At 40.7% G+C, this 17,522-nt stretch overlaps 1 protein-coding gene across 1 annotated transcript in view; it reads right to left on the bottom strand.

The window, feature by feature from the left end:
• Window positions 1–949: 949 nt before the first annotated feature.
• Window positions 950–17,522, bottom strand: part of PANK4 (pantothenate kinase 4 (inactive)) — a 30,916-nt gene continuing 14,343 nt past the window's right edge. The window contains exons 7-19 of the mRNA XM_074934098.1: window positions 17,188–17,369; window positions 15,528–15,609; window positions 14,135–14,235; window positions 12,502–12,657; window positions 11,498–11,610; window positions 9,772–9,859; window positions 8,880–9,031; window positions 7,155–7,210; window positions 6,453–6,502; window positions 5,461–5,568; window positions 4,334–4,434; window positions 3,301–3,369; window positions 950–1,494 (exon numbers count right to left, since the gene is read on the bottom strand). Of these exons, the coding sequence (XP_074790199.1) occupies window positions 1,281–1,494; window positions 3,301–3,369; window positions 4,334–4,434; window positions 5,461–5,568; window positions 6,453–6,502; window positions 7,155–7,210; window positions 8,880–9,031; window positions 9,772–9,859; window positions 11,498–11,610; window positions 12,502–12,657; window positions 14,135–14,235; window positions 15,528–15,609; window positions 17,188–17,369 (1,472 nt within the window). The 3' untranslated portion in view covers window positions 950–1,280. The remainder of the gene's footprint in view (window positions 1,495–3,300; window positions 3,370–4,333; window positions 4,435–5,460; window positions 5,569–6,452; window positions 6,503–7,154; window positions 7,211–8,879; window positions 9,032–9,771; window positions 9,860–11,497; window positions 11,611–12,501; window positions 12,658–14,134; window positions 14,236–15,527; window positions 15,610–17,187; window positions 17,370–17,522) is intronic.

Raw genomic sequence — 17,522 nt, forward strand, 5'->3', positions numbered from 1 at the left:
TACTGCTGCTAATTTAAAGTTAGTCAGTGAAGAGTACGGAGTATCTTTCCTTGCAAGCTAATGGAGACTTCACCAAGCAGGCTTATGTTACTACAGATCTTCCACTATTTAGAATATCAGGAGCAGAGAAGAAACAGGCATCTTCTCACAGGTATCCTTGGAGAATGGCCAGGAGGGAATCATTACCGTTCACTCTGAATGGCTATTTGATGCTGGAGATCTGGCCATAACCCTCCAATTATTTGCCTTTATTTAAGGGAAACTGGAGCAGAGCTGAAATGAATGTGAGCGTGACCTGAAGTCACTTGTTAGTTGTTGCCCGGCGTGTAGGTACAGTGCTTTGAGCTGATCAACAAAAGCCAAGTAGTTTAGCATGGATGTGTGTACGTTTGGCCAACATCTTATTGCCAGGGAGGGTTTAACAAGCAGAACAGATTAAGATAAGCATTCATTAGCTGATTCTGTCTTTAGGGTACAGGAATATTAAATGGAAGAAGAGAGTACATGGGAATTCTTGAAGGTCTAATTTAAGTAGCTGTATGGGCGAGGAATTTAGCTTGCTTTGGTTCAGTCTTAAAAAATTAGACAATTTAGCTGAAGAGACTGGTTTTCCTTAACCCATTTAGATGGGATCCAGAAGACTATAAAACCCAAGAATGGAGGTGGATGAGCTTCAGGAATTTAACTTCACCCTGCAGCAGTTGGATAAATCTTAGCAGCAGTAAGTCTGCTACTCTCATTGACAAATCAGGTCAGTTACTGTTCTAAGCTCCCGTGTGTCTGAAATAAACACTGCTCAGAGCTTACAAGGAAATAAGTCTCTTCCTAGCTTAACAAGAGAGAATTTAGAAAGGTCTGAAGTATTTCATGAACTAAAATATTCAAATGCAAAGTCAAACGCTTTCAGCACTTTAAAAACTCTATTTGGTATGTGCCAAGTCACTGCTGGCATAGTAAGCAGAGATATATAAAAAGAGTTCATTGACATTTAAATATATTTCTATATGAATGTCTCACAGAACAAAAAAATAAAGTCTTTCCATCACAAATACTGCAGCATTAAAATAAACACTTACCAAAATAAACAGTGAGTGATATACATATATATTTTGGGTGTATTTTTTATATAATGAATATTGTTGCTTTAAGTCACAAAGCACAGTATAAATATGGAATTTCATGTGAACTCATTTTCCCTGTCGTAATAAAAATACATTCTTTACAATTAAAGTAAAACTAGTGCAAGTCCATTGCTGCCACACTTCAGGCCTCCACCCCGGTCACTTGCGTGGCACTTCATACTTAAAGATGACACTGAAGATTTTCCCGCCCAGCCGATCAGCCAACCATGAGTTTTTGATGACTGCAAGTTTGAGGCTCTCACACTGCAGAGCTGCATAGTAATTCGTATGGATAGCACGGCCCATCCCTTCGATTATAACCAAGTCAGTCCTCCGCTCCCTGACCAGCAGGGCCAGGCCTTTGTCCAGCCGGCTGTAATGAGATGCAGATAGAAAATTTAATTGTCCAGTTATGGAGTAAGATCTGACTACACCTAAAACACAGGTTGACCTAACTATATTGCTCAGTGCTGTGAACAATTTGTCACCCTTACCTACTTAAGTAAAGTAGACTTAACCCCCACTGGTCAACTGAGGAATTCTTCCACTGACCTAGCTACCATCAGTCAGAGGTGGATTACCTACGTTGACGGGAAAAACCCCTTCCATGGGTGCACAAAGTATCTACACTACACCAGCACAGCTGCTATGCCGGTGTAGCGTAGACGCACCCACTACCTGATAGTCCATTTGGCTTGCAGAGAGCACCTTCAGGAGCTCCAGAGACTTTACCCTGCAGGGCAGGCAGATTTAATGTCTACACTGCAATCACAGACTGTGGCTGCAGCTTGTGTTAGACATATCCTAGTTAACTGTGTACTGGTATCAGGGAAGGCTACAGAAGCCTTCCCAGACCCTCGGGTAATTATTCCGGTTGCTAGCTTGTGCTATCATGGCTTTAGGGCTCCAGTACCTGAGCTAGTGCCACTGAAGCTAGCTCAGGTATGTCTACACAAGCTGCACTCACTCCACGATTTCAGTGTAGATATACACTTAGCCAGACCATATAGGTGGTAGTGCTAAGCGTATCTACAACGAGTTCTCTCCTTCTATCAGGGAAGGTTAGGAATGGTTGATTTGGTTATTCTTCCAAGAGGGCTATCTTGCTTTCCCCATGCATTGTTTCTTCTTTTAAAGCAATTAGTCCAACAACTAGGGGGCGAGACGGGAGCAGGAGACTCATTCTAGCCCATTTGGAAATACCAATTGAGAGAAACCAAGAGCCACAAAGTTACATACAGCAGGGCTTGTGAGATGTCCTCAAGCTCCCCTCCCCCTGCAATTTTCTCAAGTCAGGCCTATAACGCTCTAGCTGCCTTCTCAAAAGACAGGTAGAATGCAAGCAAAGGGTTCCAGTTAACTTCTTTAGAGAGAATGAGGTGCCAAGGCAACAACACGCGGGATAGGAAATAAAGCATTACATCTAGTTCTGCAAGTGACAAAGCTGTAAGAAGTCCGATTGTGCCAAGTACAGATGGGGTCAGGATGTTAGAAAGAAACCAAGCACTAGTGGCATTCAGCTTCTCAATGGGCTGCTGGAAAGGATCACTGTGTTTCTGCATTGAGTTAAAGATCTTACTGCAGCTTTGATTTAATCACTGGACAATAGGAATCTGCGCGATGAGACTGAATCTTGGGGTTAAGTCCCCTTTTCTCTGCACTGGGGCAAGGACTCAAGTTAACCCCATGTATGGCAGAGAGCAGTCTGTGCTTGCTACCAAATCCAGTACATAAGGCACTTGTGACTGAGAAAACAACTACTTTAAGACAAAGAGCTGATCCAGGCAGAACTGCCTACAATAACTACAGGATTAGGCCTATTGCCCTTAAGAACCAATTTTTCATTTCCGACAATAACCACCTGATATAGTTACATAAAAAATTCAGAGTAGCTGAATATTCTGAGCCAAAGCTTTTAATATTTAATCCACTTGAGGGTGAAAGTAGATATGTTTGCTGCAGCAAGAGAGAATTAAGATATCAGACAGACAGCAGGGACTGATCATCATCATCATACATGCTTGTCTGCAGGTTTCAGCAAGTATAATGGATTTTATAGAAATGCTTTCTATTGAAAGAAAGAGGTTGGGTGGTTACTGTACTAAAGTGCAGAATCTACCTCACTGCATGGCAAAGGCAGAGAATTTACAATACACATTTCATCCACTGGTAAACATACCTCAGATCTAAACATGGGGAACTGGAGCCTGTTTGTACCAACAGCAACCTCTCTTCCGTCAGCGCAGATCTTTGGAAAAAACAAACAAAACAAACAAACCACATGATTTCTTACGCTACCATCTAAACAAGGAAGTCCTGAAGGCAAGAACCCTTGGAAAAGCCAGGCCCACAATGCAGCCAGACTGGCATTAGTCTGAAACAACGCAAGACTTAACTCCCTCCTGCAGACCAGAGCCAAGTTCTGGCTTACTCCATGGAGGCAGATGGGGCAACCTACGAACTGAGGCTGAATTGTGAGTATCCAGACACATGGCTGCAGGCTGCAACGTACCCTGCCACCAAGATGCTCTGTGCCTGTTGCAGAGGATTGTTTCTCAATCTTATGTACCTATTCAGGCTGAGTAGAAAGGGGGGCATTTAGTCATCCTTTTCCAGAATTTCACTCTAAACTTACTACACGATTATGAAGCAGTTACTCGGACAGTGGGGACGTATTTCACTCATGCAACCCTAGAAGGGATGCTTTGTACACCACATTAATATACATTTCTCTCGTTTCATAATTCAAAAAAGTTAACACCTGTAAGGATTTGAGTGGCATCATGTAAGGGATCCCCAAGAACAGTTAACATACATCTTTGGTGCTTTATCATCTTATATTATGAAAGCTGAAAGTTTGTGAATTCTAGCTTATTGTTACAGAGTAGTCAGTTTTGAATTTCCACTCAGTTTTCATTAAGTTTCATTTCAGTATTTCCCCATTTATTTCAGGTTCTGGTTCTCATGCGTTAGCCAAATGGGGTTGAGTAGGAGATACAATCATTACAGGAGGTTTCTCTTCTCACTGACATTTAAGATATATTCAATCTTGTGTATATCATGTATTCTACACCTTCAGCACGGACAGTATTTCCTTTTAAGGAAATGACGGGGGAGAGGGCAGGTCAAAGTGCAGAATCTAGTTTAAGTATTTATAAATGTGGTCATAGCCTTTTTTCTTCACACAATTCAAAAAAGGAAAAGAGACTTACTGTATAATGGGATCCATTGCTGCTATCCGCTCAGCGACAATCAAGGATTCACTGTAGGTAACATCGTTTAGTGCAGGGCCAGAGTTACAAGCCAATATAACCTGCAGCAAAGAGATCAGAAGATTTCCCCTCTTATCTAAGATACTCACACATTCATCAAAACGGGTGGAGGTGGAAGAATGTCTAGCTGAAATCTCAATTTCAAAGATGATCAAGGTTGTTTCATGTTCTATGGCTGCCTTCAATTGTCCCTGCCAAATTGTGGCTTTACAATGACGTTTTCCCTCCCCAAAACAGCATGGAAGATCACCACCAGCCACAGCCTACACCCATGTATGCGCATTCTCCCATTCTAATTTAGAGATTAAATAGTTTATACAAATAGATAGAAGCATGATTTTTAAATTTGCTAAAGCCAATGGTTGTATCAGACTTTAAAAGAATACACTAAAAGTTTATTCCACTACTGTCTAATACAACAACATTTTGGATTGGAGTTGCCAGTTTCACAAAGTTATTACTTTTACCAAGACTTGCTAAACTTTCTCTCAGATACCCCTAGCTTCACTTAAAAAGGATTGAGGACCTCAAACCTAACAGCCATTTATTACTCAATTTACCCGTCACCGTTTCTTACACTCCCTGTCACCACACTCACAACTCCCTTATTGGTAGTCAAACACGCAGTCAGACTAAACCCAACATTTAGTGTATTAAAAACAAGAGTGTCAGATTTTTACTGCCATTTAGTAACTCCTTAAACTGCTCCAGCACACTTCAACTAAAGAGATCATAGCACTTTTAATTTATCCCTCCCCCAAATTCCTCAGGTTCTCCTGCAGTAGGTTATTATTAGACTCATTTTACAGCTCATGAGATAGAGGCTGTGATTTTTTTAAGTCAGAGTAGAGATGAATCTAGAAGCCAGGAGTCCTGACTCCTAAATTCCCTTACCCATATCGCTTGGCCACATTCCTCCCATTTGGTATATTATTAGAATTTCTGGTGCACAGAAGTGCTTTAGCAGATGTTAGTGGGAAGTAGTGTTAAGTCTTTCACTATTAGTGAACACTTCAGACAATTATAAAGCCCATGAAGCATCCATAATCCAGAGTACTCAAACTCACCTCTGTACCTCTAGAGAGTAGCTCTCTGACAAAGGGGAAGACTCCTAAAATGATGTCTATTCCACTGTTATCTGCGAAAATTAAGGCACATTTATGAGGGGGACCTTCCTGAAAGAGAAAACCAGTGCATTCAGGGTTGAGTTGCCAGTTCTCATAAGTTCAATGACTAATTTGTGTTAACTATTTACAAAGATTCAGATCAAAACCCCAGACTCTTAGTATCCAGAAATTAATGATATCGTTGGCAAATGTCTGCATGGGTCACCATTATTTGGAAGCAGCTCAGCTTTCCTGCTGGTGAAGAAGGCTATACTGACACCGCTGGAAACAGAAGCCCTATCCATAGTACAAGCAGAGCAAGATTTCCACAACATAGTCTTGCCAACGAGGTTTAAAGTAGCCTTGAACTACCATATTCCCTTAGAGGTAGCATCTTCAAACTCTGATCAATTAATCCTAGGCCTGTCAACTAAAGTGAACTGTGGCAGTTTGTCACATCAACACCAACTGAGGCTACGGAACAGCCAGAGACATTAACTACTCCATTGTCGCCACTGATCTGGGCTGGCTTAGTGCTAGGCAACTAAAATGAAAAGCTTATTGCCTAGTCCCACTCCCCTTCAATTCACTCCAATTCTTAGGCTATGAAAACTTTAAAACCAGTCTTATGGTACTGCAATTCATGCTGCTTAAAGTATTTTTGTTAAACCCTGATTGAGGTTTTGATGAGCAGTAACAAACCTTTGTTTCGGGGTTTTTAAGTTGTAGAAGGCAAGTAATATGTTTTCCACTTTAATAAACACGATCACAAAATGCAGATTTGATCAGTAATTACAGAGCTTGAGGATTTCTCTCTTTTTTTTTTTTTTAAGATGGAAATTTACATCGGAGACAGTGATTGCATTATGCAACTCAAAAGGTGATCAGAGTAATTTTTATGACTATTGCATAAATCTAAGTGAATAGTTAAAGCCACAACGGACCAAGCATACCTTTAGTCGTTGTATCCACTCACTGTAGGAATCTTCTAGCCACGGGCGCTCTGTAGAGTTGACAAAATCAGCTGGTTAGCATTTTTCCCATGGCAATCTTTGTAAGCATTGTTAGAACAAGTACTTATGAAAAGGCGGGTCAGGTTTATATATATCTGCTTTAACATTAAAACATTTGAGCTCTGGACGATGCTATAATATTAGATTTGTAGGTTCAAAGAATTCTTGGGCTCTTAACTGTGAAAGCAGATCAGTTAGTTTCCCTGAAATAGCACTTGATAAAGAATACAGAACAAGTCATAAGAGATTAGAGTCGGTGTCTCCAGTGACACACTTTACCCCTCATAGGATGACTACTTTCTATTTGGTGTTGCTAAGCAGGAGGTATATTTAGAATAGCAGGCAGGAAAAGACGGTTGACATTCAGGCAGAGTGTTCACTGGAGCCTTTTTGCTCACTGGAAAAAAAAAAATCTTACGTGTTCTGGACTAAGAGGAAATGGGGCCCTGACATCTTTGGAATTCAGAGAGCAGCAATTCAGTGAAGTACTGTAGCATAGTCATCTGGAATAAAGACTAGACACCATTTATTTCATGTGACCTTCCTTGGTAGCAGAACTCTCTCCCACTAGACACTTTCTTGCCCACCTCCATTCTTATATTAACACACACAGGCAAGATGCCACAGAATGATTCTCTATACCTTGCAATTTTTCCTTGGCTTCTTCAAATCCAAATTGTGGCTCAGATTCCAGAACGCTGCATCGGAAGAAAGACGAACAGGACAGCATTAAACAAGTTTGGACAGGGCATCTATGTGGGATAAACAGCTCTGCAGCTGAACAAATATCAGATGGGGGTTTTATAGCATCAGTTTTAGTGGGGTTGTGCAGAGATCCACTGGCTGAACAACAGGTGCTTTATATTATTTTTATAAACAAAAAATTCAGAGGTTTTAAACAAGAAGAGCTCTTATGTTCAAAGGAAAGAGCTGCCAGCACCATGTAAAAACGTACAGGTACTAACAATAGGTTCTAGGGAAAGCATCGAATGGTAGCACCTATATTGTCATGTAAACATAGTTATGATTTATATATAATCATGACAAACTGCAAGACAAGCTTTGGATATTTTTGTACAGGAAGCAGTAATTTGCCACGTTTAATTTGAAGATGACAGTAGAATTGGTATTGAGCATTTTGTCAAACTTTTAAACAAAGCCATTTAAAGTTCGAAAACTGGTTGACAAATATTGCAGACTTCCCCATCAGCTAGACGTTTTAAGCAAAAACCTCCACCACAGTTAAATGGTGGTGTGGATGATGCGAATATGATGGCCTGGTTTAATTTCAAGTGATCAGCAGTGAAATGTTGCAGAGCTCTGCTGGGTTTCTCCACCATCCTTGACCCCTTCCCCATTCCCATTAGATGTAGATATTGCCTGCAAATCAATTCCCACCAAGATAAAATTCCTTGAGCCAGTTGTGAATGCCATTAACTTGGACATCTTCCCTTAATCCTCTCCTCTGAGGGAAGAGAACATGCACTGATGAATAGGTGGGTGACCAGATCTATATTAGTAACTACAGTTGGTCATTTTAGGAACTGAAATTCTGTGACGTACTAGGCTAAATCGGATTGGCCATGGAGGCATTCACATAATACAAGCCTGTTTAAAGTGCTTCCTAAAGAGTGTTTTCTGGAAGGGGTCTATACTAGCATAACAAGCTTATACAGAAAGCCAAAGAGCCAAATCATCCCGGCAGGTGCACAGGGTCACCTCCTGTTGGTTTTAAAGGGGCGTTTTGTATGCGCATCTCCCAGAAATCAGACTCCCTGGGTTTAAGGCAGTTAACCCTGAGATACTGTGAGAATGCGGGTATTCAGGTATCTAGTGCTGACAGGAACGAGGAATTCATTTGTGTGGGAGAGTTTAATAAAAGTTTTCCAGATAAAGATTTAGTCTGAGCAAAGTATTGGTAGATTCCCATTCTGTCCAAACTCGTTCAGCCATCCCTAATTACAAACTACCGAGTGAACACGTAATACAGGGTACTAGGACAGCACAGAATAACAGTGGGAAGTACACATTCATCTTACAGGAACATAATGCCAAGCTAAGTGGAACACATATCCAAAACAGTGCTAAAGATGTCCACTACAAGCAAAGTGCGCAAACTTTCAAATGTGAACCTCTGTATTATTACTACTTTATTCAAACATTCATAGTGACATCTGCCCATTTTAAGGGTTGGTAATGGTGAATTTCCTGCAGCACCACAAGTCTTGCAAACAAACAACCAGCATTTGAAGAAGGTGAAATACAAACTATTCCATTAAAATTGGATTGGTGCACTTGAATTTGTTAAAAGAAAGATGGGATATTTAGTGTCTTAAAAATGGTGTTTTTAAAATATTTAGCACCTACTCTGAGACTGCTTTTGCTCCCCAGTCAAAGACATTCCCCGCAAGAAGTCCTTTCACCAGAGCAAACTGCCTCTCCTCCCAGCCTAATGAATCCAAAGATTCGATTACGCTTGGAAAACATTTTAACGCTATGCCATTTTCTTTCTGCTTTACCTGTAAGAAAGATATGAGACATTGGATTTATAGATGAAAAATTCTTACCCATCATTGGTTGCCTCAGTGCCAAGACCACCTCCAAGCATTCTCCTCTAGGTTCATGGCCTCTAATGGACCAACAAGTTACTGTTATCAGCATGCTTAGTATGAACAAGTAAAAATAAAATATCTCCTTGGCTGCTAATAACTGCATTAATGCTAGAAAAAGAGCAGAAATTGCTATTGTTTCTTTTCAAGTCAGTGACAGGACAATGGATCTTGGCCAGCAGGAAGAAGTAGTGTCAAGTGAGCCATCAAGAACAAAAAAACCAAAACAAACTAAAACAACCCTAAGCAAAGGCATCCCCATGATAATCAGCCTTGCAAAATGCATGCATCCCCCTTATATTTACTATAAATGTAACAGTAAAAAAATCCCAATGATAATGATTAGACTATATAATTTGTATTCTGAGAGGTTAACAAAATCTCTGATTTAAAAGGGTAAAGGTGTGCTGGGAATAGGGGAACAAGATTTTCTTTAGATTGTAACAAAAACGTTCAATGCCTTGCAATCACCCTGATTGCCTTTCATGACCCCTGGGGGTAGCGACCCACCAGCTGAGAAACTCTGCCTTACGCTATCCAGTCCCCACCTCCTCACCATGAGCAACTACCTACCTACATCAAGTTTGAGAGGATGCAAAAATATCTTGAACTTACATTTTTGTCCACCCTGTAAAGCAAGAAGGACTTACCTTTGAATAGGGGTCTGGAAAGTTGAATTCATTTAGACAGTGTTCCCTCGTATCCAACAAACTTCTAACTGTTAAGGTGCCGTAGGCACTGAAAGAAAGAGTGAGAATGGAGGATCAGCTGCTTCAGACAGTGGAGGAAGAATTGTTTCTCTCCCCATGCCCACCATCTTCAGAATCTGATTCTGTAAACTGACCCAGATGTAGTACAGGTGCCACTTCACTATACCCTAGATTCACGACATCAGTCACTATTGTATCTGAGCATCTAAAGCAGGGTTGACTATTACACACAGGCTTCTTTTACTTCAGTGAGAAAAGTCCTATTTTAAAGTGGCAAGGATAGTGAAGTTTTGACCAAGAAACTGGCCATTAAACTATTCTAATTACTACTTCTAGGATCATTGCCATATCTAGACCATCAAGTTTTACTGTGCAATAAAAATTAAAATGTCTTTGTTAAGTTCTAGTAATTGTGGTCAAATCAGTATGGTTAATTAGGAGCACAGGCACCTCTGAGGCTAGGAAGGTACTACAATATAAAAGGCTACCATACATAAGCTTGTCCACTGTAGTTTGTGCAAGCACAATTAGCTAGAATGAGACACAGTAATGATTAGCTGGACATCTGAATCTAGAGAGGTCCTTAATCTTATTTTTCATACTTTAAGAGGTAATGTATCAGTCCATAATCTACTCTTAATACGGGCCAAGATCATAAAAAATGGGGGCCTACAGCAAGCTTTACTTATGGACATACAATGGAACGTTGATTCCTACTCTAGGAGACAGTTGTCGTTTTGATTACTTGGGATGTAGAAATATTTTGTTTCCTACTAATGAGTCTGAGCACCCTATATAAAAAAACAAACCCAATTTCTTCCAATATGCATCTGTAACAGGGTGGCCTACCCCTTTAATGGTAAGGAACCCCCAGGCTAGCCAATGTGTTCAGATAGCCCCACCTCACCACACCTGTGCAGGATGTAGGACTTAAAAAGGGAGGAAGCCCAGCCATCAGGGGGATGGCAGTTGGAGAGCTAACTCCTGTAGGGGGGTCACTGGAAAAATAGGCCAAGCTCCAGGGAGGCAATCCGTGGGCTCAAGAGGAACCTGAGAAGGATGAGAGGCTCAAGCCTGGAGAGGGGTTAAATATGCTTAAGTTAGCTTTGTTTGTTGTTTTGAGTTCTACTGAGCGGTCCCCAGAGATTGACAGAAGAGTGTCAATCTGTTAAATTCTGTTTGAGTTGGAAGGACTTTGGTGCTGGCTCACAGAGGTGCCAGATGAAGGGATGTTGAATAGGCCAGCCAAGAGAAGCCAAATGGGGGCTTGACAAGTTACAGCTGGATATGGGTTCCCCAGAAAGGGACTGAACTCTTAAGTGTGAGCTGGCCGGAGGGCCAAGTCACTCAGCCAGACCAACAAAGGGTCTGAACAGCCATCAGGAGGAGGCAACCAAGCAGAAGGCCCAGCAACGCTGCACCCAACCATGAGAGGGCACCAGCTGGTGAGTCACCTCTATATACATGGGACTCACTCTGGGGTAGGAACCTATAAAAGCAGTAGTTTTAACTTAACTTTTTATTTCTTATGCATATGACCTAAATGTAACGTGCAGGGAACAAAGAATTACAAAAGTGAGCTACTTGCTAACAAATGCATATTAAACATACATTTACTAAATCACATCTAAGTTAACTGTGCTCACTGGAAAAAGCCCACACTTACAAAGGCTGCTGTCTGAGTGTCTGAAGCTTATTCCAATACTTCTGTCGGAACTTTTCGGCTCGCTCAGCTGCATCCATAGAGTCTGGCTGACTGACCATAGCACGATTCACTACCTGGCAGAGAAACAAGGAGGCTGGATTGGAGATACCAAATGCTTCTATCCTCACATGATGGCTAATGCAACAGTCTCAATGGCTGAAGTTCAGGCTTAGAAATATTTGTTCTGTCTTCTGTAATGTTCAGTGTGTCAATGCCAAAGAACTTTAGACTTGAGGTTTTCCCCCCAGATTCAAGTCATAGGTTGAAGGATATGCATTCAGAGAGGAAGTAGGCATCTAAAAATAAGTGCTTACTATTGTTTGAATAATATAGGTAGAGGGGGGCATTCCAGATAATCCCAAAAGCTAGAAGCATCTGATACAATATTCTACCAGTCTGCTACAATAAAGTTCAAATCATCCGCTCTTTAGTTAAGATGCGGGTTAGTCCATTGTTTTTATATCCAATAAATTCTTTGGATGGGTTTGCTTACTATGGATCCAGGAATTCAGGAGTGATTTATAAACACAGAATCAGTTAAGAGCATGACAATCATGTGAATTGTTTAAGTTAGGCCAAACTGTATTCATCTGACTCACACCAGTAGTTCCACTGCAGTCAGCGGGACGGCTTAAAAGAATAAGGACCGCAGGATTTGGCCCTTTAGGCATTATCATCTTTGCCCTCTCTTGTCTGTCTGTTTTTAAACAGGGAGCATTTTATTGTTTAGAAACCATTCAAAAAAGGTCACAAGAAAAAAAGTTCCAGCTATGCTGAGGTAAGTGTCCAGAGAACCTCCACCAATGCACCTATAAGATTTGCAAGAGGGAAGGCTCCATTCATCCACCAAGTGTAACCATGTGCTCAAGTTAGCAGTTTGAGCTCATCCATGTCAGCCCACAGAAAAATCTATTTGCCAAGTCATGAAACTATTTGGACACACATTACTGCATTGTGACCCTTACCCCATCCAAAGCCTCCTCAAAGCAAGTGAGCCAGTATTTCCTGGCCATGGCATCATCAGTGAGGTCAACAGTGTCAGGGATGTATGTGGATGGGTCCTTTAGCAAGGGTAGGTTAACAAGCGGTCGCTCCAACCGATCCATTTCGAACATGTCAAACTGGGAAGTGATGGGGGAAAAATAAAAGGTATTAGACTTCTCCATTAAACTAACTCAGAAACAGGCTGGTCCGGTAAGATTGATTTGTAATGGGACTAGCTCACAGAAGTTACAGCTTAGTGGACAGCTGCCTTAGAGTGTGCATAGAGTATGGTAAAGAATGTTTCCACAATTGTCAAAGCTTTGCCTTGACATCTTAGGAGTTTTCATTAATAAAAAAAAGCTTCTTATAATCCCCCTATTTCTTTCCCCTTCCCACAAGTTTCCTGGTAAAACGAGAGGTGGGATCATTCTGAAGGGAGTATTCAAGCACACAGCTTTCACTTTATTAAAATGATATTTCCCCTTCCATTTCAGTTCACACATTCCTGTTTGCTGCCCTTCCCCCACAGCCCTTAAACTTATAGAAAAACAACACTGAGGGTCAAATGTTTAACAGGCAACACACAAGTAGTTAATTCCACATGTACAAATATTCTGTTGCACAGTTTAAAAAAAAAGCTAGCAAAGTGCATAGATTTATTTTTGCAAATGAAACTGCATATTATGCACACACAGTTACCTGTTCTCACCTACGTATGATATGTACAACTTGGACACCTACTTTAAATTTTTTGCCCTGTCAGATAAGAACTAGGAAGTTTAGAAACTGAGCGCTCAAGTATTTCAGTGGTTTTACATACTGCCTCTGAGCACTATTGTGTATATGCTACTCCTTATCTAAGTACAGCAATAGGCAACAAGAATCTTGTGTGTGTGAATTCCCAGATTTTTTTAAATTTAAATATTCTTCTAAAATGTTATCCAAGATTGAGTGTAAATCATACAAGTCAAAAGTGTTCTTTACTTCAAAATTAACATTGACTGTGGCTTCTTTACTAAAGAATTCTACCACCATTCCCTGGAGGAAGAGTACACCGCATACAGACAAGTTTTCCACCTGTTGAGACTCAAAATCAAGCTTATGAGTCATATGGACATTACTAACATCTGAAATAGTTCAGTGTACTCCTTCTACTGCTTTAGGCATGAGCTGTAGCAATGGCTACAGAAGAAACACAAACACTGGTTTTTGCAGGTCTAATTGAGGATCTGATTTTTCACTTAGTTGGTTTTAAAACATTGACTTGCAAATGTTGGGCTCTGTTTTCAAGATACAGATTACCGACTGCACATGCAACACTGCGTGCACAACTGTTGCGACTCATTTGCATACACAACTGATTTGCATGTGCAGTCTTAACAACTGTGACAAGACTGACACCCAGTTGATGGTTAACTTTCTTCGGGCGGGGTGAGAAATCAGACTACAAATTATTTACTTGGGATCTTGAACTATTATTTAAGATGGGGAGGAGTGTGTGCAGGGAAGGTAGTTAGGAGTTTGATAGTTTTATTACAGTCCTGAAGTCCCATGAGGATTCCTAATGATCTCTCAGGGAAGACAGCTTGTGGTCCTAGAAAGACAGTAACTTACCGTTCCACTCCTTGCACGTTGCATGGGGCAGAGATCGGGTGAAGTGCTCATAAGGCCAGAACTCCCAGCATAATTCTCTCCCCAACTGTACTGGTTGGGATCTGGAGGAACAAAGACAGAGATGCCATAAACTGAAAGTAAGACAGTCTATACCACAAGTGATTTTAATGTCTATATGCCCTTTGTGTAGGTTTTAAATAAAGACAAATAGCCATGGAAATAAATGTTTTTAAAAAAGTGCAGTTACTCAACCATCCACTTAACTAGTAATTTGGGGCTTCTTATTTACTGAATTCGGGGAGAGGCAAGAAACCCTAGGTTTCAGAAATGATCACTTCATCACTTTTTAGTAAAGTAAACTTTAAAAAAAAAAAAAAAGAGGGGGGGGTTTCTGTCAAGAGAATACATTTTTTTTCCTTCTGGAATTATCTCCAAGCCCCTATTTTTATTTCCAAACCTAGTACATCTTCATCTTCAGAGCTATTAAAGTTCTTATTAAGAATGCATTGCAACCAATTAGTTTAATAAACTCTTTACAGCTATTTCTAGGAAGAATTGGCTCTTTTGATAAATTAAAAAAATGCACTAGTCAGAGTGTGGGATATACAGCTACAGAAGAAGAATGCCTTGTGTTGCAGGGATTCCTAGTTACTCTTCCCACATCTACAGAACCTCCACCAATTTACATAGCTTCTTAGGACCTTAGTTTTCCATCTCTGTAAAATGGGTATGAAAATTTCCTGCTTTACAGGACTATTGTGAGGCTTAATAATTTCTGTGAATGCAGACGTCACTGGATAAGTAAGGAGAAGTTTTATTAACCCCAATCTGTCTAGTTCTGTTCCCACCCTAACACAAACTGAGTGGCTTGGCCATACAGCAACTACAAATAGTAGTGACTAATCAGAGAGTGCAGCACCACAGCTCTATATTCAGCAAAAACAACCTGTAACTGAAGAATGCTAGGAGCAGATATGTGCTCTCCAACTATTAAGGCATTTTTATGGGCAAAAGAATGCAATTTCATAATTCCATTATTTCTACACTAACACACTGGCCATATTCCGAAACTGTCCTCTCTGGAGTGGAGAGAAATGAGAAGCCTGGCTTTTCCCTCTGCCTTTAGAGAGGAGGTTGTTCTTGGCACAGTCATGCGGGGGAGGGGGAAGAGAAGAAGCAAATCTTCCAGGCTCCTCAAAGTGGAGCAAGGAAGTGGAGTAAATAGAGAGCTCCTTGCCAGAAGAAAATAAGCGTTTACAAAATAAATCTGTGCTGTTAATGGCAAACGTATTTGATTAACCAATGATTTACATGCAGCCCCATGAAAGAACCTTGGACTGATACTGACATTTCAGAACACTGCATATACAGAACATAGTGATGCTGTACTTACTGTCTTGTTCAGCTCCTTTTAAAAATGCCCCAATGGCTCCCAGGTAGCCTTCATGTCTCAGGAACAATGCCTGAACCTCTCCCTGCCACAATATGAAACATTGCATTTGGATGGCCCCTGATTGCTAACATGTACTTTGTCACTAATTTACACTTAACACAGATAAACCAGCTAGAATATTTTATTGTATCCATGCTACATTCCAACACACTTCAATAATTTCAAATGGTGCTGTAGGAGGCATGTTTGAAACATGTCTTTTCAGCATGTGCTACTTACACCTACCTGCCCAGGATTATGAGACAGCCAGGGAACATGCAAAGAGGAATATGCAGTTTGTTCTAAGACTGAATAATCCTGGAAGTGTAATTAGCCTGTGCTTCAGTACAGAAAGCTACTGCAACTTCCCATGGAAAAGTGCTGTTAATGACGCGGCATTTGGCACATTCATTCATGTTTGGCAGTGCATCTCTCAAAATGTTCTAAACCATGACACTCGTTTCCTTCCTCTACTTCACTCCCTCTCACGTCGCACTGGCTCAAGATCCAAGAACACACTGGAATGTCCATGCAAATGGAGAGAGCCAATACACCTGCGCATGCACACACTCTTTGTTAAACCAGTCAGGGAGATATTCACTCGTCAACACCAGAAAGCAAGACCTCCTCAATACAATGCAGGAATCTTAGTGCTAATGAGGTGTACCCATTATCCACCAATCCCCTCACCTTCCTAGGCAATCAGAAATTTTGTGGAAACTGGGAGGGAGAGAGGGGGGCAAAATCAGCTCCCCCATAAAGGAGCTCACAAAAGAATCTTTTGCTTGGGGTACAGCAAAAGACCAGCAATGACTTCACAACTCACTTACACAAGTGGAGGAAGTTTCCTAAAGCTTTCAGCTAGTCTATAAAAAAGGCATTGTAGGGATATGACAAAGGGAGATCAGAGAGAAACTGAAAAAAGATCCAGAGACCCAACCCTGGAGGGTTGAGTTGAGAATGAAAAATCTAAGCATTGATGCCTACGGGGTCCAAATACTATTAAGTTTATAAAGCCACCACACACGTAGACCAGTCCCCACTCTGGCAAACCAACAGATCTAAAACCAGCTCTTGGCTTTGGATTTCACCCACACACTCAGTTCACAAAACTTTGGAACTAGGGAAAAGCCTCTGTAAAGGGGAAAATTACACTTTGAAATTATTTCAGATAGCTATTTTAGAAGGAATGGCAGTTGGTATTTTTTAAAGCTGGTATCAGTTGCAGGTTTTATCTTAGAAGAACAATCCCACACTGAACGTGACAAGGGAATGTGAAGTTAACAAGAGGAATTGAATAATCATGGTAGCATGCGAGGAAAATGGAAAGGATCAATGCTGAGCAGCCACAGGACAACTGAGATTGTTAGAAAACCCACAGACAACTACTCTGCATAACTGTTTGCAATTGATCTTTATAGCAGTACTTGACCTTTAGTGAAGGATGGCCCTAGTCAGTGGCCATTCATTATTAATAATCATGTGTTACAGATTCACTGCATTACTTTGATCATGCTGCCAACTTGGTACACTTGAAAACAACTATGTTAAGGTCTTCCAGCAAATTGGGAAAGGTACCCAAGACTTGTTCTAGTGTTCGTGAGAGCTTAGTTTTTATTACCTTGGAGAAGAAGTTAATACTGTAGGTGATTGTGCGCATAGTGACTGGGTGACCCCGAATAAAGAATCCTCCGAAGTAAATTTTGTGTAGGTTATGGAGTTTAGCATAGAGGCAGGCAAGCTGTCCAATGTCATTACTGATCATGTGCAGTAAACTCTTTGCCATATCATCTTTAGAAAATTCTAAAGAAAGAAATACAATACAATACATTAAAAATGGTTGAATCATGCCCAAGTGGACATTCTCATCCTTTCAGTATTTGAAAGTGTCACAACTATTCACACAATCAGCATACTAAAGTAAAATGGACAACAGGCAAAATATAGTATGATCTG

This window comes from Natator depressus, chromosome 18 (genome assembly GCF_965152275.1).
Source record: "Natator depressus isolate rNatDep1 chromosome 18, rNatDep2.hap1, whole genome shotgun sequence".
In the NCBI taxonomy this organism is placed as follows: Eukaryota; Metazoa; Chordata; order Testudines; family Cheloniidae; genus Natator; species Natator depressus.